General features: G+C 38.0%; 4 protein-coding genes across 7 annotated transcripts; all 4 read left to right on the top strand.

Annotated features, from left to right (window-relative positions):
* The first annotated feature begins 1,299 nt into the window (after positions 1–1,299).
* On the top strand, positions 1,300–10,838 carry LOC135583084 (NADPH-dependent diflavin oxidoreductase 1-like). Of its 3 annotated transcripts, XM_065110774.1 has the most exons (15): positions 1,306–1,458; positions 2,130–2,334; positions 2,488–2,668; positions 2,797–2,874; positions 2,955–3,059; positions 3,910–4,001; positions 4,390–4,574; positions 4,791–4,888; positions 7,597–7,671; positions 7,746–7,856; positions 8,179–8,313; positions 9,181–9,300; positions 9,487–9,709; positions 9,786–10,508; positions 10,626–10,838. In XM_065110774.1, the coding sequence occupies exons 3-14, from the start codon at positions 2,525–2,527 to the stop codon at positions 10,313–10,315; spliced, it is 1,896 nt and encodes a 631-aa protein (XP_064966846.1). In that variant the 5' UTR covers positions 1,306–1,458; positions 2,130–2,334; positions 2,488–2,524; the 3' UTR covers positions 10,316–10,508; positions 10,626–10,838. The 3 variants fall into 3 exon arrangements, with proteins under 3 accessions (XP_009405183.2, XP_064966846.1, XP_064966901.1); XM_009406908.3 differs by lacking the exon at positions 2,130–2,334 and having other exon boundaries at positions 1,300–1,458; XM_065110829.1 differs by lacking the exon at positions 2,130–2,334 and having other exon boundaries at positions 1,312–1,458; positions 2,483–2,668.
* A 443-nt stretch (positions 10,839–11,281) lies between these two features.
* Positions 11,282–18,586, top strand: LOC135613538 (HVA22-like protein f). Of its 2 annotated transcripts, XM_065110637.1 has the most exons (6): positions 11,282–12,106; positions 16,836–17,632; positions 17,711–17,737; positions 17,826–17,948; positions 18,033–18,279; positions 18,369–18,586. In XM_065110637.1, exons 2-6 carry the CDS (start codon positions 17,409–17,411, stop codon positions 18,402–18,404), a joined length of 657 nt encoding a protein of 218 aa, XP_064966709.1. In that variant the 5' UTR covers positions 11,282–12,106; positions 16,836–17,408; the 3' UTR covers positions 18,405–18,586. The 2 variants fall into 2 exon arrangements, with proteins under 2 accessions (XP_064966709.1, XP_064966662.1); XM_065110590.1 differs by lacking the exons at positions 17,711–17,737; positions 17,826–17,948; positions 18,033–18,279; positions 18,369–18,586 and having other exon boundaries at positions 11,306–12,106; positions 16,836–17,281.
* A 2,251-nt stretch (positions 18,587–20,837) lies between these two features.
* On the top strand, positions 20,838–21,964 carry LOC135679991 (HVA22-like protein f). The gene is made up of 5 exons (XM_065193970.1): positions 20,838–20,973; positions 21,052–21,078; positions 21,167–21,289; positions 21,489–21,738; positions 21,831–21,964. Exons 1-5 carry the CDS (start codon positions 20,927–20,929, stop codon positions 21,873–21,875), a joined length of 492 nt encoding a protein of 163 aa, XP_065050042.1. The 5' UTR covers positions 20,838–20,926; the 3' UTR covers positions 21,876–21,964.
* Positions 21,965–23,772: 1,808 nt separating this feature from the next.
* Positions 23,773–24,120, top strand: LOC135675643 (protein S40-1-like). Its single transcript, XM_065188997.1, has one exon. The coding sequence runs from the start codon at positions 23,773–23,775 to the stop codon at positions 24,118–24,120; it is 348 nt and encodes a 115-aa protein (XP_065045069.1).
* Positions 24,121–24,135: the final 15 nt, after the last annotated feature.

Raw genomic sequence — 24,135 nt, 5'->3', positions numbered from 1 at the left:
CTATTGATCAGGTGGATTTTATGAATGTTGAGCTGCATTGCCATCATCAAGACGATAAAAATGTCTCTCTGCATTGCTGCGTGTAAGATTGTCTTCGAACCCATCGTACAGGAAAAAGTAACGAAAAATATAACTTCCTCCTTTTAATTGCTTATTCGGGGGTGAAAAGGCTGTTTTTCGTGTTTATTTATATTTTTAGATTGTATGGTTGTGTTATTAGTTTTATTTTTTGGTAATACTAAATAGGGGATAAAAATAGGCATTAATAGGGAAAAAAAAAGAGAGGATTGGAATGGATTTGGGTGGGGATGGATGTCATTTTCAGCTATCGATTTGCTTGAGTGTAAATAATTTATGGGAAAAGACGATCCTCCTTTTGAGGAACGTAAGGGGTCGAACTAAATTTGCCAGCTGCAAACGTGTGTGGATTAGTCTTTGTTTCAGCTGTGGATTAAAGACGATATATTAGTAGCTTATACATCAGGATTGCATCACCCTATTGGTCTAGTGGTATTTTAGTATTACTGCCACGGGAGACACCTGAGGTCGATTCCTTGCTTGTCCGTATGTCTCTATTTTTACCAACATTGCTTCGGCGCCTTCGGATATAAAAGAGAAAAAATAATGATTTTTTTAGTCAAGAAATTAATCAGATTCAATTAAAGATAAAATTTTCTAATATAAAAATATATTTATTTGTTTTTTAAAGATTATTTTTATATTTATTTATATGATTATATATTTTAAAATTTACATATATATATATATATATTACTTATTAGTCTTAATAAAAAAAATATGTATTAACTTGTGAAAATTATTAGAAATATTATAAGGATAAATTTATCATAAAATATTTAATAGATTTATATAACATAATTTTACCAAATAACACTTAAGTCAATACATATTTAAAGTATAATTAATCTATTTTAAAATATATTTAAAATATACTTAAGTCAAATCATATCTATAGATCTTTAATGATTTGAGAGTAGTCAATGCATGAGAAGAGAAGTCGAGGAGCGATGGCGTGGGTTCACGATCACAACGAATTCCAATAAGATTCGAATCACACACACACAAGGAAAATGAGGTTTAGGATTCATCCCCTGAGCTAATTAAAAATTGAATCCGAATTAGACTATTGTAGGATGTAAAAGTAGAATTGGATCCGATGATTGTCGGACTCAAGCTGAATGGTACCTCCAAATTCAAAGGATCCATACCCGTCTAATGCGGATCAAAGTCCGGTTGAATGAGACCCTCTTTATCAGCGTCAAACTGAGACCCGCGTCTCGACTCGGAACGAGTCGACTTGAGTTTACCGAGTCAACTCAAAAGACCTCGGTAAAAGAACTGATCCCGAGTCCGAGACTCCACGCGTGATGCCCTAGCCTTTCCTCTCCTCCTGCGGCCGGCACTCCCGCCGTTGCTGGCTCAGCCACCTATTCCCTGGTACTCTTCTCTCCTCTCCTCTTTCGCGATCTCAACCCTCCTCTGATCTCCTTCCCACTCCTATTCTCTCTTGTCGTCTCTTCTATTTGTTGATCCTCTCCTCCCCACTCTGATCTCGTAGCTTATGTTAATGATACATTAAAGATGTTATAGCTTTTATTCTGATGTAGAAGTTGGCTGTGTAATTTATACCCTTAAGCATATGTTTTGTTGCATATTAATAATTTGTAATAAAATAAATCATATAGCATACACTGCTTTACTTATGGGTATCTTGAGTCGAGATGGTCAAGTGGAGAGACCAATTAGATCGTTGTAAACCTCAAAAACAAGCAAATTATTATTCATTCAAATAAGAGACAATACTATTAATTATGCATTCACTATAATAAAAATGTAATAATTAATTTAAGAATATGTAAGAGTTACTAAATCTTAAAACTTTGTTTATAAGTTTATATATATATATATATATATATATATATATATATATATATATATATATCTTAAGATTAATTTTTTATAAGTTGTAGGATCTGATTGATCTTACGGTCTTATAATCTGTTCCTGCAATCTGAGTTTGGAACCCCCTCAATTACCACTAAATTGCATTATTTCAAGTTTCCGTTTAATTTGGACTGATTGAATATGTTGATTCAATTATTTTACAGGTCATCTGCAGGATTTGGATCTTAGCTTTCTCTATTTTTGTAGCCTTTTGCGCAAGGATCACCATTTCTTGTTTCAGGATGTTCTTTTGAATTGCTAGATGAATATATGTTGATCATCTTCAGTTTGGTTATACTTTCAAATTGAATGGTCTCACAGTACATCTCCATGTATTGGAACTAGTGTTCCATCTTCTAATCTTGCCATGTAGGGTGTTCCTTTGCACTGTAAAATTTTGTGTACTTGTTCGTGTGTTTTTTACTTGTTTTGCTTTTTCCTTAACTATATGCACCTCTAACTAATGAAAAAATGTAAACTTCATATATGCTATGTGGTGCATGGCCTTCCTGCATAGCACAGTCATTTGTCGGAACATCAGTCGCTAGAAAAAAAGAGAATGGAGGAGAAGTCGAGCCATCTGCTAGTTCTCTACGCTTCGCAGACTGGGAATGCTATGGATGCTGCCGAGCGTGTCGGTAGGGAGGCAGAACGCGGTGGCTGCCCTTCTGTCCAAGTCCTCCCCATCGACCGCTTTGATGCGGTCAGTAAACTCATTATAAGTCCATCTCATGTCTTGATCTGATTTAACATAAAAAAGACCACATTTTTCTTTCACCTTATTATTCTTGGTGGTGTTCCAACCAATTTTTATTTATTTATTGTATGCAGAGTTGTTTACCAGACCAAGAAATTGTAATTTTTGTGGTTTCTACCACAGGACAGGGGGATATACCAGACTCAATGAAGGTTGGACTTCTTTCACAATGGTAGTCTGAACTTTGAAGTGATCTGTTGCAATGGTTAGATATGATGTTGTGTTTTTGTAGGTGTTTTGGAGGTTTCTTTTGCAGAGGAACCTTAGCAATCAGTGGTTGGAAGGACTTCACTATGCAGTTTTTGGACTGGGTGACTCAGGGTACCAGAAATATAATGTAATTTTTTATTTATGTTTGGTTAATTAGGTTGTGGATCCTTTTGATTAGGTTATATGTGATTTCTTTGGCTCTTTATGTTGTTGTAGTACAGTTGTTCCTTTTCCATAAATCTGTTTGATGTTAGATTGTAAGTATGTTATGATCTTAATCCAATCTATTGATCATTTGTTGTAAGCTTTCAAGTGATCTTGGCTGCTGACATGGTACTTGGGTCCCCTGTTTATTCCGCCCTTGTGGTAGGTTTGTTTATGACCATAGGGTCCCCATTGTGAAGAGTTGCTTTGACCCTTGGCTGGTCATAATAAGGCTTCAGCCAACCTGAATAGGACTATAGTTGAGTCTTTTGGCTTTTTTATGGGTGCCGAGGTTGAGGAAGAGGATTGTCAGAAATTTGCATCATATTACTTGGCCTCATATATATTGAAATTTAATTTTCTACAACAGCTTCTTTTCAAATACATGAAATAATTTTAAACTTTATAATATTAAAGATTATGTGTGTGTGTGTGTGTCTCTCTCTCTCTCTCTCTCTCTCTCTCTGTGGGTCATTCCCCACTTTGTAAAGATTTGTCATGTGGGGATGTCCATGTAATGTGCATGTTTGTGCTTCCTATCAATACCAAATTGCTCTTTCAATCGTTGTGGTGAAACTCAAGCACTTTCTTTTTAGTACATTGTTTATCAATCAAAGTCTTCGCAATCAAAGTGGTTTCCATCATCCAGATACCACTTCGACAGATATATAATCTCCAATGTACTTTCCAGGCAAAATTCATTATGTAGCATGTTAATAAAATTCTGCCTAATTATTTCTTACTCATATGTACAATGTGGAACCCTTTTGTAGTTTACTGCAAAAAAGCTGGACAAAAGGCTTTCAGATCTCGGAGCAAAACCATTAATTGAAAAAGGTTTAGGAGATGATCAGCACCCTTCAGGGTATGTTTCCGTATATGCCTGTTGTTGGTCAGTTGGTGTTTTCTTTTGTATTGCAAGCATGGTCTGAATTACATGGATTCATCTTGCTTATTTATTGAACTTTCATCTGATTTGTTGTTTATTCTTGAAGAGGGAGATTTACTTCGTATTTCTCTTGGATGCATTCTTTTGGCAAGATAAGACTGATTTGCTGTTGATTTTTGTTGGCTCCAGTGCTTTTTTCTATTACCAATAACATATGTTCTTGCCTGCAAGTTTTTTTTTTTTTTTTTTTTTTTCCTTTTTTATGTTTGATCCATTTGAGTTGCTTGATAGACACTTTGCTTTCAGATTTTTTTTTTTTTTTTGTGAGAGAGACAGAATAATGTTAAGAATTTATCCTCTGCAGCTATGAAGGTGCTCTGGATCCTTGGTTGTTATCTTTGTGGAAGATGCTGAATACAGTGCATCCAAACATTTTGCCTAGGGTTTCAGATATTATGGATCCTTCTAAGAGGAGTTTGGATCATGCAAAAATTGAGGTTATTTACCATTCTTCTGACAAGATGCAACCAGATCATTTAACTGCATATGGTAAGTCATGAAAGGTGAATGGATCAAATTCTACATCATGCTGGCTGGAACTGTTGCTGATTACTTTTTAAATCTTTCCTCTCAGCCAAATTCTCTAATTATAAATTAAATTGAGCATGTAAGCTTATATTTTGTTGCAGAGCATGTAGCACTATGGTCTACTAATTAAATGTTCTCATTGTTTTTGACAAGAACCATGACCTTTTTATGTTGTAGATCTGGAAAGTTCTGAGGTGGTGATAGAGAGTGCATGTTCAATGTCACCTGCACAATTTCATTATCATGATAAGAAGCCACAGTATCTTTTGCATATGGTATGATTTATATTATCTATCAATTAGTCTTTTATAGATTCTATAGAAAATGCTGGTAGTTCTTGATACTTTTTTATTTAAATTTAGGTTACTTAAAATAGTAAAATATGATTTTTTTTTTGCTACCAAATCACATATTATTTTAACATTTTGTAGGAAGAAGCTTTATAATATATGTTTTACTTTCTTTAACTTGTTTAGAGATATTTGGATCATGCTTAACTGCAATTGATTGAATGATTTCAATTCTTTGAAGAAAATTTCCATCCATTTTATTTTAGCTCCATATTTTTCTGAAAAATGGTTGACGTGCAGGTGATCATGGTACCACATGTTGCATATGCAGCATGAGGGGGTGCATATGCAAGCACATGAACTGTATATATAAACATAAAAAAATATAATCAAAATTTGTCTTAGTTAAAGTATGGAAAGATGAAGATTGAAGTGATAAGGTGTTTGATCCATGCAAGTGTATGTAATTAAAATTTATGTTAATCATGTATACTATTAGAATAATATAATAGTTCAAACTTCAAACAATTACACTTGGTTAGAAATGTAAACCGCATAGGCTGATCACATATTCATATATATATGAAGTTGTGAACTTCATAATTGGCCACCACATATTTGTATGTGTTTGCATATGTGGCTGCATGTGCTTGTCTATGCAGACTGCAGAAGCAGCCACATATGCATATATGCATATTGGGATATTGCATTTGGAAACATTGTTTTAGGATTTGTTTAATCCAACAAAATGTGGTACTGGACCCGTTCTGGTCGATAATTGGTCGGATTCATGATGACATATATTGAAGATGAGGCGGGCAGCACCAGTCTGGCCACATGGAAAGGGAGATGGACTCGCAAGCCCTAAAAGGCCAATGCCTTGAAGATAAAAAAACAAATCAATGGATGATCTGTCATTAAAAGAATAAAAAACTGAACTGAGCTGCATGTAATGGGGCAGTGTCTCGGTTCATGCTTGGACCAGTAAATACCAGCCGGTACAGACTGCTCCTGGTGAAATTAAATTCCTTGTTTTAGATAATCCATTGAGGCTACCATACTTGTTATAGGTATGTACATTATGGACACGTGGGACTACTTTGGTTATAGGTATAAATTTAGAGATCAATTATCCTTCATTTTAAACAAATTCAAATATGTCTGTTACTCTTCTGAACCTACACTCGAGAGTCAAATATTGTGTCAATATGCACATTGAATCTTTTGGATCTTGTCTTCCCAACTATTTCAGCTTCCTTGTTTGATAATCACCTTATGCACTATGTTTACCACATGCACTTCTGTAGTTGAAAAAGAACAACTAATAATTGAGAATTTGAGAATGATGGTGGGCTAGCATACTATTGTGCAGATTTTGTTTGTCCAAGATTCCAAGGTATCAGGTTTTGAAGCTAGTTGCAAGGTTGGTGTCAAGTGATGATTGGATTCGCCGGGGTCTTACAAAATTGTGTCAGGGGCATGCCCTCTCCAATTCTTAAGTTAGTGTCGGAAGGTGACATTATAATCAGGGATTCAGGGGTCAGAGAGTTGAGAGTTATACAGAATCTCCCATGTGTAAAATAGTATACTTGAGGCCTTTTATAGGAGAATTTGATAATTGTCGGGAGTCAATGAGAGTTAGTTTGTGTGAGCGATTGTGGTTGAGCGTTTCTGAACGTGAAGAGTCGACTAAACCCGACATTGTAGTTAGCACTGTTGTGCGTTATGCTGACCACATGTGGTACTTGGCTGAAGTGCCAAATTGACAGAATGTCCGAGTTGGTGTCAGATTGGCATTGATGTGGTGTTGTCTAGATGCCCATGTGTCAGATACCCCCTATCACATACCAAGCTACACTACTTTTGATCTATGGTGCATAATATATATGCAACCCTAAAGGTAGTTTTCAATGTGACACATGAAGCAGACTTAATATTTGTGTAAATCCTGTCCATTAAATAGAATCAGCAATGTATCACAAGAAATGTGCAGCTTAATGCATGGGCTTGTGGGACTAGGGGACGTCACATTCATGGCCTTGTGCCTACATGTGAAGTGACTCATTCCAAAATTAAGGTCCATCATGCTTGGGATGGAGTAACTTTACTGGTAAACAAGTCTTCTACTTGAGAATATTTTGACTTTTGAGTAAAGAAATTCATAGTCAGGGATGTGCCACAAGAAAAATATGTCGATTTATTAGCTTGGTTTTAGAAGAGACTGAAGTCCATTGCCTTACTCCCACATCTGAATGACTTGTTCCACAACTTGGAACCATCGTGCTTGGGTGGAGCAACTTTATTACCACACCACCCATTTCTTGAGGATGTACTGAAAGCAAAGAAATTCATACTTGAAGCAAGGATTCCCTGCCATGTTTTTTGTCATGCCCATTTGCAGGTTGGTTGAGGTTAAAAAATTTAACTAGCCATGTAGGTAGGTACATCTGACACCTGTCAATGCCATAGCATTGTACATTTTCACCTATGCAGACATGTGCCGATCCACACAACGAATCTTGGCTTGGAGTATGCCACATAATACATTGATATCCTGTATTTGGTTGCTGAATGAATATTATAGTGTATCTTTCATCCTTCTTGGATTTATGGTTCTCTGGTAGCTCTCATGTATCTGTTTCTTTAATTTGTATTGCTAATATTTGGAACACTTACTGTGAGTAACTTGGCAGATAACTAATCAACGATTGACAAATGTGGACCATAGTAGAGATGTGCGTCACTTTGAATTTGAAGCTTCATCAAATGTGAGTTTCTGTGCAAATGGAACTTTGATTATATTTCCTGGATAATGAAATTCAATCTGCGGCCACAATTCTAGGTCATTGACTATCAAGTGGGTGATGTTCTTGAGATTCTACCAAGTCAAAATCCTGCTGCTGTCGATGCATTTATACAGCGCTGTAACCTAGATCCAAACTGTTACATCACAGTATGTAGTTCTTTCTTGGTGTTATGTTTTTGTATCAGCATTATATAAATATCAAAACTTTATATATGTGTAGATGCATATCATGTATATATGCATACATATGAATGTGTGCATGAGTGTTTGTACACCGCACTTTTCTCAGCTTTTGCAACATTGATGCATTATTTGACAGCATCTAAAGTTTATGTTGAAGTTTTGACTCATTACATGAATGCTGTCTTAATTTCTATTTGTTGTCTCAAGGATAAAAGACTATATATATATAGTAGAAATGCTCCTTTATTAATAGGACCTGATTGGTTTCAATCTTGCGATCTTTTAGGTCAAGGCTAGGGATACTGAAAAACAATCCGTCTACAAAAGTATAAAGAGCTTGGTGCGCCCTATTAAACTGAAAAACTTTGTGGAGCTTACAATGGATGTCGCATCAGCTTCTCCTCGGCGTTACTTTTTTGAGGTAAGTTTGTTTAATTAATGAGAAGTAACATAGACAGTACGTAGTTTAGTCTATTATGTTAATTTGTAATGCAGATCATCTACCTAGGAGGTAAAGAAAAAGAAAGAGAGAGGGTTGGGGCGGAGAGCCTTGTATGCTAGTAGAATTACATATTGAAGCCTATATGACAAATGATAATTTTGGGATTTTGTAACTTGAAAGAGCTTTAGAATTGCTTTTATGAAGTAGCAGTCATTAAGTAATATGGGAACTGAGTAGGAAACCTTGGAGAAAGATGGGGTAACTTAAATTGTTATTATTAGTTTGTCACTTGTAGGTTATATAAGCATGGATTGGTTGATTCAAGGTATCTATTTAACAAGATAAGGTGACTAGCTCAGTTTATACCATCTGTTGTTTATATTAAGTCTGATTTAGGTTGTACTTTGGATTTGGATATTTTATAGGAATTGAGCTTGAATGAATGTTGTTGGATCCAAATCCATATAATATTTTGTATAAATTACATTTAACTTTGTGACAGTATCACTTTGCCGAGATTAAGGGTACATTCCATCATCATGTCATAATCATTTATTTGTTAATCTATGATATAAATTCTGAATTATATAAGTATGTTTTTATATGTTATGGAGATTATATGCTGTACAGTAGTGTAGTTAAGTGTCTATTCTCCAACAGTAGATTTCTAAGATTGTTCTTGGGCGAAGGAATGAAGCTTTTATTTTTCTATTACATGACATGTCCATATGTAATACCAAAATCAGTTCTAATTAGGGATAACTGTTTTGCTTCCTTGTATATTTGCAAAATTTAGCTGCATAGAGGTTTGAAGATTTTCTTTCTGCACTTTCATATGCCCTTTAGGTCATGAGCTTTTATGCAACAGCTGAATATGAGAAGGAGAGGCTTCAATATTTTGCTTCTCCTGAAGGAATGGATGATCTATATCAGTATAATCAGAGGGAGCGAAGAACTGTTGTAGAGGTGATAAATTTTGTGACTTGGTTTCAATTCCATTTTGCTAATTGCATATTTGATCTTTATTAGTTCATGATGCTGTTTATCCTGAAAGGAGTCATTTATGTGTGCAATATGATATTTGAAGGATTTGATGTCAAGGCTTTCTTCACTCATTATGAATTACTGAGAAGCTTTTAGTTCTTATTGTAGGTACTAGAGGATTTTCCATCTGTGCAGATGCCATTTGAATGGTTGGTGCAGCTGGTCCCTCCACTAAAAACAAGAGCATTTTCCATATCCTCTTCCCCTTCAGTTCATCCAAATCAAGTTCACTTAACTGTGAGCATTGTGTCATGGACTACTCCTTTTAAGAGAAAGAGACATGGCCTCTGCTCATCATGGCTAGCTGGACTTGATCCATTCAAAAGAAGCGGTACGTACATAAAAGATAAAATCATTGTGCTCGGAATCGGCGATGTAGTCATCATAATTATTTTCTTTGTGATCAGGAGTTCACATTCCCGCTTGGGTAACTCGAGGTTCCCTGCCTCCACCTCCACCATCACTACCTCTCATTCTCATTGGACCAGGAACTGGATGTGCACCATTCCGAGCATTTGTTGAGGAACGTGCTCTCCAGAATTTGACCAGATCAACATCTCCTATTCTCTTCTTTTTCGGATGTAGAAACCAATCAGTTGATTTCTTATACAAGAACTTCTGGTTGGCGCAAGCCCAAGATGATGGGGTTCTATCGGCAGATAAGGGTGGCGGCTTCTTTGTTGCTTTTTCTAGAGATCAGCCACAAAAAATCTATGTACAGCATAAGATGAAGGAAGAGAGTAAAAGGATTTGGAGTCTACTGAGTTCAGGAGCTGCAATATACATCGCAGGGTCCTCCACAAAGATGCCGGCAGATGTGACATCAACCCTGGAAGAAATTATTGCAGTAGAAAATGGGATGTCTAAAGAATCAGCTGCAAGATGGCTCCGGCTACTAGAGAAGGCTGGTAAATTTTTCATCGAGGCATGGTCATGAACTCCAATCCTCTCCTCAGATCAGACAGCCAGGAAGTGCCATTTTAGTTTGACCAAGAGTTGTTTGAAACAGTGGAATGCATAATGGCAATCTCACCCTAGTGATCTACTCTGCCTTTCAGTTCTTTTCCTGCAATCCCTATATAGTTCTTGTTGTTGCAGCCTCTGATGACATGCTCCACTTCAGGCACCTGGTAATTCTTTTTATGATTTTCTTTTATTTATTATTCTTTCTCATGATTCTTTGAATAACTGCAGCAAGACCATTTGCATTGCGTGTATACTTGAGGTTGGATTTGTTCTTGATGCAGATTTTAACAGGCCAAGTTTATATATAGTCAGCAGTGTTGGCTTGGACTTTGTTGCACATCTTGTGTAGAACACCTGAGAGAATGAGGCAGAAAAGGTGCACTGTTCTTAGATTCATTCAAAGATGTGATGTATTTATTTATATTTGATGAATCAATCCTTGTAAGATTCGAGAGCAAACACAATCATATAATACTATGGTGTCATTCATGTGATGTTCCTTTCACTTTAAGAAGAGATAGAAGTCTATCATGTGAATTCTAAGCAAAAGTACTCTCTCTATATTTTTTGTATTTAAAATTTTTTAGATATTCGAGAATTTATTCTGATGATATTTAATTATGTATGTCACTGTTTGATAATAGAATAAATAAAATATAAATAAAATATAAACTATTACATAAACTCATATAAAATAAGATATGGGATTTATGCGATAGGATTTATCATCAATTATAGACTTTAAAGGCATGAAAATATTCTTGGTTCCCATTCATGTTGATCCAATCCATTTGGCACACTACTTTGTAATCTCAAATAATGTAATACATATTCATATGATAATATTATTGTTGGAGCAATTTGCTATATATATATATATAATTATTTGGTAGTAATTAAGATTGTGTTTGACTAATTCTAGATTTGTTATGACCAGCGGCAATTACTCGATTCCAACATCGTCTTTTTCCTGTTTGGACTCGACGGCTACAGCGAACCTCATTGGCTCTTCCTATCTGTTTCGGTTTCATAGTCGTGACTCAGATGGCGGCCTTCGCCTCCTCCCTCTTCGTTTTCCCCCCAACGATTTGCGTCGCGATCCGATCGTGAATAGCAGCGCGCACGAGAGAGAGAGAGAGAGAATGTGGTCGTGAGGTGCGATGGCAGTCGGCGAGCAACGCGGTGCGGGCGCCGCCGTCTTGGAGGAGAAGACGGCCACGGCGGAGGAGGATGAAGGAGAGGGAGGGGGGAAGAGAGAGGGCGACGCTGCTCCTCCCGCGGAGGAGAATCGCGATTGCGTTGTTGTGGACGTGGCGGGATCAGCAGATGGAGCGGCGGATGGTGGGAACGATCGGGACGCGGAGACGCCCTGTCGGATCTGCCAGTTGCGCCCGGATCGGGGGCAGGAAGTCTCCTTGCAGGTCCTGCTCGGGTGCTGGTGCAACGACGGCGAAGAACGCGGTGAGGCGGATCCTGAAGTCGCCCGCCCGCCGGAGGAAGCCGCCGTTGTAGTGGCCTTGGAGGAGAGGGTAGCGGTGGAGATGGGCGCCGCCTTCGTGGTCGTCGACGTGGCCGGATCAGCCGATGGAGCGGCGGACGGGAGCGACTGGGACACGGCGATGGCCTGCCGGATCTGTCATTTGAGTCCGGATCGGTTTGAGGAAGGCTCCGAGCTGTTCCAGCTCGGATGCGGTTGCAAGGGCGAGCTCGGTGTCGCGCACCGCCACTGCGCCGAGGCCTGGTTCAAGGTGAAGGGCAACAGGTACTTTCTTGTCTATATATCGTTCATCGTCAATTAAACGTTCTTGTCGGATTCCACTGCCGAGTCCCGTGAAGAAAATTGAAGTTTTTGATCGCTGTGACGTTTAATCTGAACTTGATGACAAAGTGGCGTGTGCGATTCAGCTTTAAAAGCACGCTTCTTGCGGATCATGGAGAGGGGAATTGTGCAACTTGAACACATTTCTTTCTTTTCGTAGTCTCTCTCCACTGCACTTGTTGATAGATTAAAGATCTCCTTTTGCTATTGTCAAGTTGATCATCTTTGACCTAATCTTTTGACTAGTTTCTCATAGTTTTATTCTTGGAATGTGGTGTCTTCTGATTGTTCTGGGTTGCATCCACTTTTTCAAGACTGTGGACACGGGTGCTTGGCAGCCTAGAAACTCTTGCCTTCTACAGTCAATCCCTTCAGCGCATAATAAGTAGTCATATGAATATGTCCCAGCTTGTTAAAAGATTGATCAGGAATGGATGTTAGAGATAATATCCTAGCCAACTAGATAACTTCTTGCTCTGCTGTGACTCTGAAGCTGTGGATTTAATTTCAGAGGTTTGCCGAACTAAAAGAAGGTCCATATAGAGTAGCACGAAGCCACAGTTGTTGTGCGTGTATTCTTGTCAACGATGAAAGAATGGTTATTAGTTTGGAGCATCATCATCTCCTATGATTTTTCCCCTTCAACAACATTCTTATCGTGATTTTCATCAAAACAATTATTATAAGCTGGTTCTTGAGATTGCAAGGGGTTGAGGTTCTGGGTTCAACAAGTAAACGTTAAACCATTATTGGTTAGGAGGATTCTGATCTTATCTGGTACATTGAACTGTGTTAATAATTCAGAGAGACTCATCTGCTGATGCTAACAATGACATATACATATAAATTTGCATGTGGTTTGTGTACTATAAATTTTGCTTTATAATTAAACAGTGGGGTGGTCAGCTAACTTTATGGTCTTAGTAGCTGAAAAACTCAATATGAATAAAATACTAATGATGCGATCAACTATCGAGTGACAGTGATCCTCTTGTTAGTCTGAGTTCTCATCTGCTGCAAAGAACTTAACAAAGGCTATTTCTCAATGTCAAAAATGTCTTGGAGTTGGAGATTAACTGCTCCTATTTCCTTTTTGATGGCAAGAATATGGTGGGCTCCTTTCTCCGAGATGCAGTGCAGCTGCAAATATGGATAGTATCCCTAAAACCATTGAAGCATGACAAAGAAACCATCAAGTTTCCTTTTCATTTATAAGTTTCATTGAACTTACTGGTTTACTCCAATTGAATACAAGCCCATTTAGAAGAGGTTTTAATCTTCAATGATGCCAAACCGAAATCTAGCTTTGCATATTGGCAGGACACTAAATGGAAACACTTCTCGGGTCTATACTAGGTGTGGAAAGAAGAAAAGTCAAACACAAATCCTTTTGGAATAGTGATGAACTCAAGTTCGGGTTCCACTAACATGTTATAATTTAGCCCTAGTCATTTTTCCTTTTTGTATTTGGAATAGTTTTGGTATGATAAAGGGGTCTTCAGGAATCTTATAGGTTGCTATATGGCAATATCCTTTACATCTCTACTTTATTTTCTGAATTGATCAAGAAGAATAAAAAGGAAGTAAATGAAGAAAAAAATTGGAAAGAATTACCAAGTTACGAAAATGAAAAACTGTCGAGCATCAAAGGGAAAGATTATTTGTCGAGACAAATCTAAAAAATTATCTTCCCAAAAAGAAAAAAAGGGATCTAAATTGTTGATTACCTTGACATGGCTACATACTTCTTTTTTCTTGTTATGATTTTCCTTTTCTTATTGTACTTGAGGCTTATAGAAAGGGGCAAAGTATTGTAATGGAATCATGAGTTATTGAATGAATGATTATTTTTCCAGAAAAACATGAGAGTGTTGTGAGGTCACGATACCTTCCAATGTGAGTTTGGAGAAATTGGAGAGCATCCAGCATTTACCTCTCTTTTTTTTGCCTCTTCCCCAAATAACCTATCATCTACATTTCTAGGTGCCTTTAAATGTTAAAATTCTAACATTCTTGGAGCTACCCTATGTTGGAAACACATGGAGCAGTTTTTCAATAAGTTACGTGAGTTGGAAGGGCAGCCCAATGTCTTTCTTTCTCCTGGAAGCAGTTTGCATTTGAGTTTGATATACTTGTTTTTTTTAATCTAAATAAAATTTTATGCCAATCAATGTTTTTTATCATACTCACTCTTAGCTTCATCCATTTCTTTTCTTTTATTACCAAACCCTCTAATCTTATCACCCTTTGGGTTGTTCTTCAGGAAGTTTAGGTTGAAGTTTTTTGCTTCATCTGAAAAGAAGATCTATGCTACGCAAACTATTACTAATTATTTTGACCTCACAACACAATATCCCATATCACTTCCGTAGAAAAGGATATGCACTCTTGTGATTCTATCTATTGGTGGACCTCAACTACACTTGTTCTTCTATCAATTAGGTTAGATGACGGCTAATAGATATTTTAGAGGCTGCACATTTTACTTTGGCACAATGTGACTTGCTGGTTTGAATTATATTGCGGATCTCTTGATTGTTAAGTTCTAAAAATAACACCCTTTTCCCTTCTGCTCAAATTTTGGTGTTACTTTACAATTTGAGACCTTCTTAATTCCTGATATCATATATCTCATTTGGCAATACTTCATAACCTTGTTATTGATTTCAGCTAACACAGCAGCAGTAAATAATCGTACTCAGTTTTACATTCAGATTTTTATAATTCACAATGAAAATAATCTTTTTGTTGTTCTATGCTTCATGCTCATGTCTCTTCTTTGTTTTCCCTTTGGCATTCTTCTTTCTTCACTAAACATGCCACTTCTGTCTCTTCATCATGCCATTTTATTCAAACAGTAGCTGGAATCGGTTATGTTATACTCTTAGCTGGTCAGTTCACCTCAGAATTTATTCTCTTCAATAACCATGTTAATCATACCACCTAAATCAAAGTTTGGATGCTCGCATCTACCCTTTCTTTCATGTTTCTTCAACCATAACAAGCAGTTTTCTTTGAGTGACTCCATGGTTCTTGTTATGTATGAAGTGTGAAGAAATTTGTTGATCAAAAGATCATTTGCATTATTGAAACTCTGAAGTATAGATTCTATCCTTTCCAGATTATCATAAAGTCTTTTGGACATTTAGTCTGGGTGACTTTTCTTTGCTCTTGTTTATTTTACTTTTATATATTTTTATCTTTCTTCAATTGATCTAGGTTCATTTGAGCCAATTAATACAAGATTAGAAGTAACATCAGGTGACTTGGCTTATTTTAACTTTGCCTGATGATCCATGTGATAAGACATGCCTTGGTATGTAAGGAGATAAGGCTAAACTTTAGTCAGGTTTAGATCTCTATTATTAATTTAAGAACAGTTCTGATCAGTAAAACATTGTTTTTATGATTTTAACCTACTGATCCTTGCAATGTATGTATTCTCTTTGTCTAAACTTCCTTAGCTCCTCATGATCCAGAAAAGATCTTGAGGGCCCAAGAACCTACAAAATCCTGAAAGGAAAGGGAAATGCTTGCTTGAGGGCCCAACAACCTACAAAATCATGAAAGGAAAGGGAAATGATTGGGGTGGCAGAGAGGAAACGAGAGATACCCATCCTTTCACCCCGATCTCTGTTATGTCCATCCACTTTGATTAAATTACTCCAAGATTCTCTGTATGCCACGACCAGTATCAATATAGTTGGGCGATAACTTGAGCAGGGTTCTAGACAGGTCAATGGCATGACTGGTATGCTTCCTGTCCGTCTGGGCAAATTGTTACATGGTTCATGGTAGGTACACTGGTGCCAAAAAGGGTCTCTACACAGGCACTATGTTCCTCTGCGCACTTCTGTTATTTCCCACTTGGCTAATCTGAATATACTTGTGAACACACCTCTCTTGATTATCTCATAACACATGATACAGTCTCTGAATAATCTGTTGGTATCCCATTGCAAACATATTTTAGAATGCAAAAAGCATATGTGATGGATGGTGATGTGTAGGGGTTTCTAGAAGCTTTCAGAGCAAGGTAAAATCTCATTCAGTTTTGCACTTCTTTTATACTATGTAACTGAAAATAATGAACTTCAAAGCCAAATCACTACGAAACAGAATATTTTTGTTTAAGTTCTGTAATTAAGTGTTTCCTATGGAAGGAGATGCACTGCCTAATGATACACACTATTAACAAAGATGACCGGCAGGTTTAACAGTAGTGGAGATCAAAGACTGGTGAAGCAGTATCGGGAGAAGTCCCAAAGAAAAAAGAAGAGTATCGTGACCTTTCTATGCTTCATACATTTAGGGTTTTGTGATTCAAGAATGATGCAGTATTGCATAATGGTTTTCCGATTAAAGTTGTTCATCATATTCTTAAGCACTTGCTGTTATTCGTGCATATGTTGTTCATGCATGCCTAACCTATTTATATGCTGTTGCTATTCATCTGCTCAAGGCACCAGCAATTTGAAATAGACGTTTTTGTGTTTGGTAGTCAAGTCTTGCCATGAGATCTCTTGTGCAAACCCAGACCAATTCATCTTCCCCACTTCGAGCTGTCAGTACTGAGTGTTGCCATTAAGATTTTTTTTAAAGTGCAAATATAAACTAGCCATCACAAAACATCATGTTTGGACAAATTGACAAGCTTTCGTCTTGGGTGCAGGTATTGCGAGATTTGCGGTGAAAATGCAAAGAACGTCACCGGCGAGGACGATAGCAAATTCATGAACGAGTGGTACGAGAGGGGAGACTCGAGCAACCGAAATGTGTCGGAGCGGTGCAGTTGCTGGAGGCACCAACCTTTCTGTAATTTCCTAATGGCTTGCTTGGTAATAGCATTCATGCTCCCATGGTTTCTCCGGGTAAATATGTTCTGACATGTCGTCTGTTCTGCCACTCCTGTGGTCATGGAGAATAAATAATAGGCCGAGCTATGGCTCCCTGTAAATAGAAAATAACACAGTATAAATTACGTGAACTAACTGTTGATGCATATGTTCTATCCCTTTGTAGAGATCTCTTGCCAACATATAATTTGGTTCTAATCCATAGCTGCATATGTAAGTTCGATGTCAGAGTGGAAATCTATTGTGTTCTATATTTGTTTTCCTTTCTACAGTGCTTTGGTTGAATTTTACGAGATAGATAATAACATCATTTAAATGGATACGAGTTCAAATGAAATATAATGTGAAGTTTTTGGTCCTCTGCCTGCCTTCTCCAGTCTCCAACATGGATGCTTTCCAACTCCTTTCTCCCTCCTTTTCTTGGCCATGGAGGAAAGAAGACTTCGAACGCGGGCATCAGTCATGCCTTTCTTGTAAGCATCTCCCACTTGCTCCTTAAGAGTTCCAACAGGAACCTTTCTCCTTCTCCATCCATAACTCCGATCGCTAGCACGGTGAAGAGCAAGATGCGCATTCTCGTGACCATGGCGAAGCTTGTCGACACATTGATCGGGTAAGACGCAGTAAGAACATGTAAAGAATGTTCATTATGTTGACGGATAACTAAGGTTTTGCTCCATGTGTGCATCAGCCCGGCGGTGATGCTGCTTTATCCTCTGTAAGTGGCACTGCGATTCTTGTGATTTGTGAGGAAGAAGAGATCATCGAAGAGAGTTGGAGGAGTTACTCACTGGTTTGGATTTCAGGTACTCGTCGATGCGGGCGATCGAGAGCCCTTCGCCTGTCGATGACCAGCAATGGCTGACCTATTGGGTGCTCTACTCGTTCATCACCCTCTTCGAGCTCTCCTGCTGGAGAGTGTTGCAGTGGTAACACTCATCGGACATATGTTAGGGGATGTATTAAGTCTCTTCATAAGAACTGGGGATGATATAGTTGGGATCCATTCGCAGGTTTCCTCTGTGGCCGTACCTGAAGCTGGTGTTCTGCGTCTGGTTGGTGCTTCCTTTCTTCAACGGCGCCGCTTACATCTACGAGAACCACGTCCGGAGGTACGTCAGAATCGGCACCGGCGTCGGCTCGACCTACTCGGGGCTGCAGAGGCGAGTCATGCAGATGGTGAGCCTCGACGCGAGGAGATCGATAGAACAATTCCTAGACGGACATGGCGCAGAAGCTCTCGAGAAAGTCGTCAGAGCAGTAAGAAACAGTCGTAGTGTTTGATGCTTTGAATGCTTCCCTGACAACACTGCAAGTGGAGTTCTAATTCGAATTCCTCGACGGTGCAGGCGGAGAAGGAAGCGAGGAGTCGGTCAAGGAAGTGAAGAAGACGGTGGCTGAAGATGGCACTGAAAGATTCAAGAGGAGTTCTCATGTATGTGGCCATAATGTTGTTCTTGGTGAAAGGATCCAAGATGAGAGAAACTGTTTTGTGTCACTGGTGGATTTAATTGAAATGAAAGAAAAAGGATGGGTATTGATTATTATACCATCATATTACTATCAATTGTTATGATTTTGTTAGTCTAAAAGTTGATTTCAATTTAAATTATAGAGACAATCCGAGTTGATCCTAATTTTGAAATCTTATCGTAAGATAATCAATCATCTCTCGCAAAACGAATATCAAGGAAAGATGATCGACGATAAAAATTTTGAGCTAAATTGGACATCCGTTCTTCCTCCTAAAGAGAATATCATCGTCGAATAAAATCCCTTCGATACTTAAGTGATGAATATAATTCGGTAGATGGTTGTTGTATATAGTAGAAATAGAAGATAAGAACTTGATCAAAACAATCCGAGATCCCTAACCATAAGTGCTTAAGGAAATATTATACGAATAAGTTTTTATTCATACAATATTTTCTATTTTGATTCATATTGATACGACGGATTCACTTATTTTATCATTTCTGCAGAATTGGTTTTACATGAGTCTTGAGAACTGCTGAATTGAGCTAATAAAGGAACAAACACTATTGTCAGCAATATCAAAGATTAGAAGAATGTTAATTTAGATTCTTCTCAGATGCAACATTCCTGTGGCAATCTCATGTTCTTGCTTCATCCTGTTGTTTTCATTGGCAACACAAGTGCACTCAGAAGGTGTTCTTTGAGGCAGATTGCAAAGTTCACAGTTTCAAGCATGGTCTCTCATGGCTTCTATCAGACTATGGGATCCAAGTTTTAGCAGCAGAGACAGAGAATGCAAGAATGGTTGCTTTTACATCAGAAACATGAATTGCTTTGTCTCTTTCATCTTTAAGTGAAGAAGACTTTCATACCAAAAAGGCAATTAAGAGAATCAATAATAAGACACAAACTCATTATTACATCTATAAAGAAAAACTTGGATTCTTCTTCCTTCCTTATGTGAGAATAATGATCTTTTAAGTTAATCCAATTCCAGGTTCAAAAGTTCTTGTACACATTCTCGTATAAACGTCAAAGAATTTTTCGTAAATTTCTTTAGATCTAATAGAGAAAAACCCTAAGAGAATTCAAATTATTTTCTTCCACATCCCTACATCAATCAAAACCCTTCATGCTTATGGACACAAGATCTGAAGCTTTAGTTTCATTGGATCAGAATAGAATTGTGGAAGATTAGTGCATGCTAACAATATAATCAGATAGATGATTTCTTATCTACTAGCTTAAATTAGCAATCACTGTTGGCTTATCTAAAAGCTTAAAACTTGATCTGCTGTTTTCTTGTCAATAGGAACATTTAGATCACTGAGCTGCCATTTTCTTCATGCTGCAACTAAATTGACATCTTCATTTTGGTTGTAACTTGAAGTTTATAGAATGGTGGATGCAAGTTAATGATCTAAAACAACAAGTTAAATCTTGCCTCATCATGTTTGTCTTCTCAACAGTAATGGCAAGAGTGTGCAGTAATGCTAACAAGCAGTCAATCTACCTAAATTGGAACTCAGTATCAGCGACAATTCTCATCTCTGTTCTTTCACCATAAGACTTAGTCCTCAGTCTAGCAAAACTCAGATTAGGTAGAGCAAACTTATGCAGTCAAAATTCCTCATATTTTGCATCTATAAGCTACAGTGATGTAGAACAGATACCTGATTAGGCTTGAATCCATGTCAATTTGGTTTCTTGTCACTTTCATCACTACCTAAATCCTAATCCAACAAAATCTAGTAAAAATAACCTTTAACAACCATAATCTCCAATAGATTTCCATTAGACATCAGTTTGATCATAAATGAGAAGAAGTATACACCAAGACTAATGATTTCCTCTACGGTTAAAGAACAGATTAAGAAGCTTCCCTGTATACAATTCTGTTGATCTGCAGAGAGTAGCAGTCTGAGAAGTGTGCTCACAAAGACTCATAATTAGCCTCAGAATGGCAACCTGCCAAAAACCTCTATGAATACAACTCAATCTCCTTCCACATCTCCTTACCATTGACATGGTGGAGGAGTTGCAGGAGGCTTACAACCTGTGGCCTCACGACGGTCGGTACGACGGCGCTGCTGCCAACCGTGCCATGGCATGGCATGGCTGGCACGGAGCTCCGAGGAAACCAACTGGTCCAATCATTTATTAATGATATCCTTTCAATCGATAAGAATTTAAATGAAATATAATGTGATGTTATTACTCCTTCTCTGGCTGTCTTCTCCATTATCCGACATGGATGTCTTCTCCTGGACCTTAAGCTCCTTTTCTTGGCCATGGAGGAAAGAAGACTTCGAACGAGGGCATCAGTCATGCCTTTCTTGTAAGCATCTCCCACTTGCTCCTTAAGAGTTCCACCAGAAACCTCTCTCCTTCACCATCCGTAACTCCGATCGCTAGCACAGTGAAGAGCAAGATGAGCATTCTCGTGACCATGACGAAGCTTGTCGACACATTGATCGGGTAAGACGCAGTAAGAACATGTAAAGAATGTACATTATGTTGACGGATAACTAAGGTTTTGCTCGATGTGTGCGTCAGCCCAGCGGTGATGCTGCTTTATCCTCTGTAAGTGGCACTGCGATTCTTGTGATTTGTGAGGAAGAGGTCATCGAAGAGAGTTGGAGTACTCACAGTGATGCTGGTTTGGATTCAGATTCTCATCGATGCTCGCGATCAAGTATCCTTCGCCGGTGGATTACCAGAAGTGGCTGACCTATTGGGTCCTCTACGCGCTCATCACACTCTTCGAGCTCTCCTGCTGGAGAGTCTTGCAGCAGTAACACTCACTTGCACACCACCACTGATCTCTCATCCGACATGTCTTAGAGGATGTCAACTAAGACTCTGATCGATTGACAACAAGAAATATCATTCTCATCACTTATCATTGTTTAATTTCATCACATTTTGATCTGTTTTAAATCTTAATTGGAGTTCGATCGATATTATTAGAGTAATAAGGAATCTATTTACAGGTTTACTCTTTGGCCGGAGCTGAAGGTGGTGTTCTGCATCTGGTTGGTGCTTCCTTGCTTCGACGGAGCTGCCTACATCCACGAGAACCACCACATTCGGAGGTACGTCAGGACCGGCGTCGACGTCGGCTCGGCCTACATGGGGCTGAAGAGGCGAGTGATGCAGATGCTGAGCCTCGACGCGAGTAGATCGGTGGAGCGATACCTCGACCGACAAGGCGCAGAAGCTCTCGAGAGAGTCGTCAAAGCAGTAAGAAACAGTAGTAGTGTTCGATGCTTTGCATGCTTCTCTGACAACACTGCAAGTGGAGTTCTAATTCGAACTCCTCGATGGTGGTGCAGGCGGTGAAGGAAGCGCGGCGACAGTCGAGGAAGCGAAGAAGATGATTGAAGGGGCCACTGCCACTGAAAGATTGAAGTATCATGTTCGGTGTAATATTGTTCTTGCTCAAAAGTGTTGTATGTTTTGTGTCACTATTGGATTGTATTATTATTATTATTATTATTATTATTATTATTATTATTATTATCATCATCATCATCATCATCATCATCATCATCATCATTATCATCATCATCATCATTATTATTATTATTATCATCATTATTATTATCATCATCATCATCATTATTATTATCATCATCATCATCATTATTATTATTATTATTATTATTATTATTATTTTCTAAAAATCATATTTCTAGTCCCCTCAAGATCAGATGCAACCTAATACAGAATCTGACCTCATTTCTATTGAATCAAAGGGAAGGATAAAAAACAATAGAAAATTAAGGAAAGGATAAAAGGCACAAACACTGTATCACCAATATGAGAGAGTAGAACTATGTGGATTTATATTCTTCCTCACAAGCATCATTCCTGTGGCAATCTCATGTTCTTGCTTCATCCTTTTGCCATTGACAACAGCAAATTAGTGGGGGTCAATTTGAGCACACAAATGCAAACAAGAACCCTAAGAACTGGCACTCAGAAGGTGTTCTTTGAGGTAGTTCACAGTTGCAAGCATTCTCTCTCATGGCTTGTATCAAACTATGGAATCCAAGTTTTAGGAGCAAAGATATATAGATTGTAAGAATGGTTGCTTCAACTTCATAAACATGAATTGTTTTGGCTTTTTCATCTGGAATTGATAGTTGGGAGACATCATTTAAGTGAAAAAGACTTTGATACCAAAAAAACAATTAAGAGATTCTGTAAATCCTCCATCAACCTTATATTGACGGCAGTCTCGTGCACTCGGTATGCCTTTCGGAAACAATATATATACTCGTTATTATATCTATAAAGAAAAACTTGGAAACAATATATATACTCGTTATTATATCTATAAAGAAAAACTTGGATTCTTCACTGTAAGAATAATAATATTTTTAAGTTAATTCAAATCCAGGTTCAATGCCTCTTGTACATATTCTCATACAAATTTTAAAGATTTTTTCTTAAATTTCTCTAGAACTAATATAGAAAAACCCTAAGAGAATTAAAACTAATTTTCTTCCAAATCCCTACATCAAAATTGACATCATTTCTTGTCAATAAGAACATTTAGATCACTGAACTGCCATTTTCTTCATGCTGCAAGTAAATTGACATCTTCATTTTGGTTGTAACTTGAAGTTTATAGAATGGTGGATGCAAGTTAAAGATCTAAAACAAGCAGCTAAATCTTGCCTCATCATGTTTGTCTACTCAACAGTAACGGCAAGAATGTGCAGTAATGCTAACAAGCAGTCAATCTACCTAAATTGGAACTCAGTATCAGCAACAATTCTCATCTCTGTTCTTTCACCATTAAGACTTAGTCCTTAGGTTAATTAGGAGTCCTCAGTCTAACAAAACTTAGATTAAGTAGAGCAAACTTATGCAGTCAAAATTCCTCATATTTTGAATCTATAAGCTACAGTGATATAGAACAGCTACCTGATTAGCTAGTTCTGGTAGGCTTGAATCCATGTCAATTTGGTTTCTTGTCACTTTCATCACTACCTAAATCCTAATCCAACAAATTCTAACAACCATAATCTCCAATAGATTTCCATTAGACATCAGTTTGATCATAAATGAGAAGAAGTAAACACCAAGACTAATGGTTTCCTCAACAGTTAAAGAACAGATTAAGAAGCTTCCCTGTAAACAATTCTGTTGATATGCAGAGAGTAGTAGTCTGAGAAGTGTGCTCACAAAGACTCATAATTGGCCTCCTGCCAAAAGCCTCTATAAATACAACTCAATCTCCTTCCACATCTCCTTACCATTGACATGATGGAGGAGTTCCAGGAGGCTGACATCTTGTGGCCTCACGACGGTCGTTACGACGGCGCTGCTGCCACCGTGCCATGGCGTGGCTGGCACGGAGCTCCGAGGAAACCAACTGGCCCAATCAAGATCCCTGCAAAAGCTCAGGCCAGCTTTATGCATGATGATGGTAATGGCAATGATAGTAGTACAATGAGAGCGATGATCCCGCCGCATGTTACTGTGGCTGAGAGGATCGCCGGCGACAAGATGGCCTTCTCGGTGTTCATCGGAAACGGGAGAATGCTCAAAGGCTGGGATCTTCAACGTGTGAGGACTTCCGTCCTAAGGATGACCAGATTCCTTGAGGGATGAATGATGGTATCAGCT

This window comes from Musa acuminata, chromosome BXJ1-1 (assembly GCF_036884655.1).
Source record: "Musa acuminata AAA Group cultivar baxijiao chromosome BXJ1-1, Cavendish_Baxijiao_AAA, whole genome shotgun sequence".
Lineage (NCBI taxonomy): Eukaryota > Viridiplantae > Streptophyta > Magnoliopsida > Zingiberales > Musaceae > Musa > Musa acuminata.
This window is presented reverse-complemented; position numbering and strand designations above follow the sequence as displayed.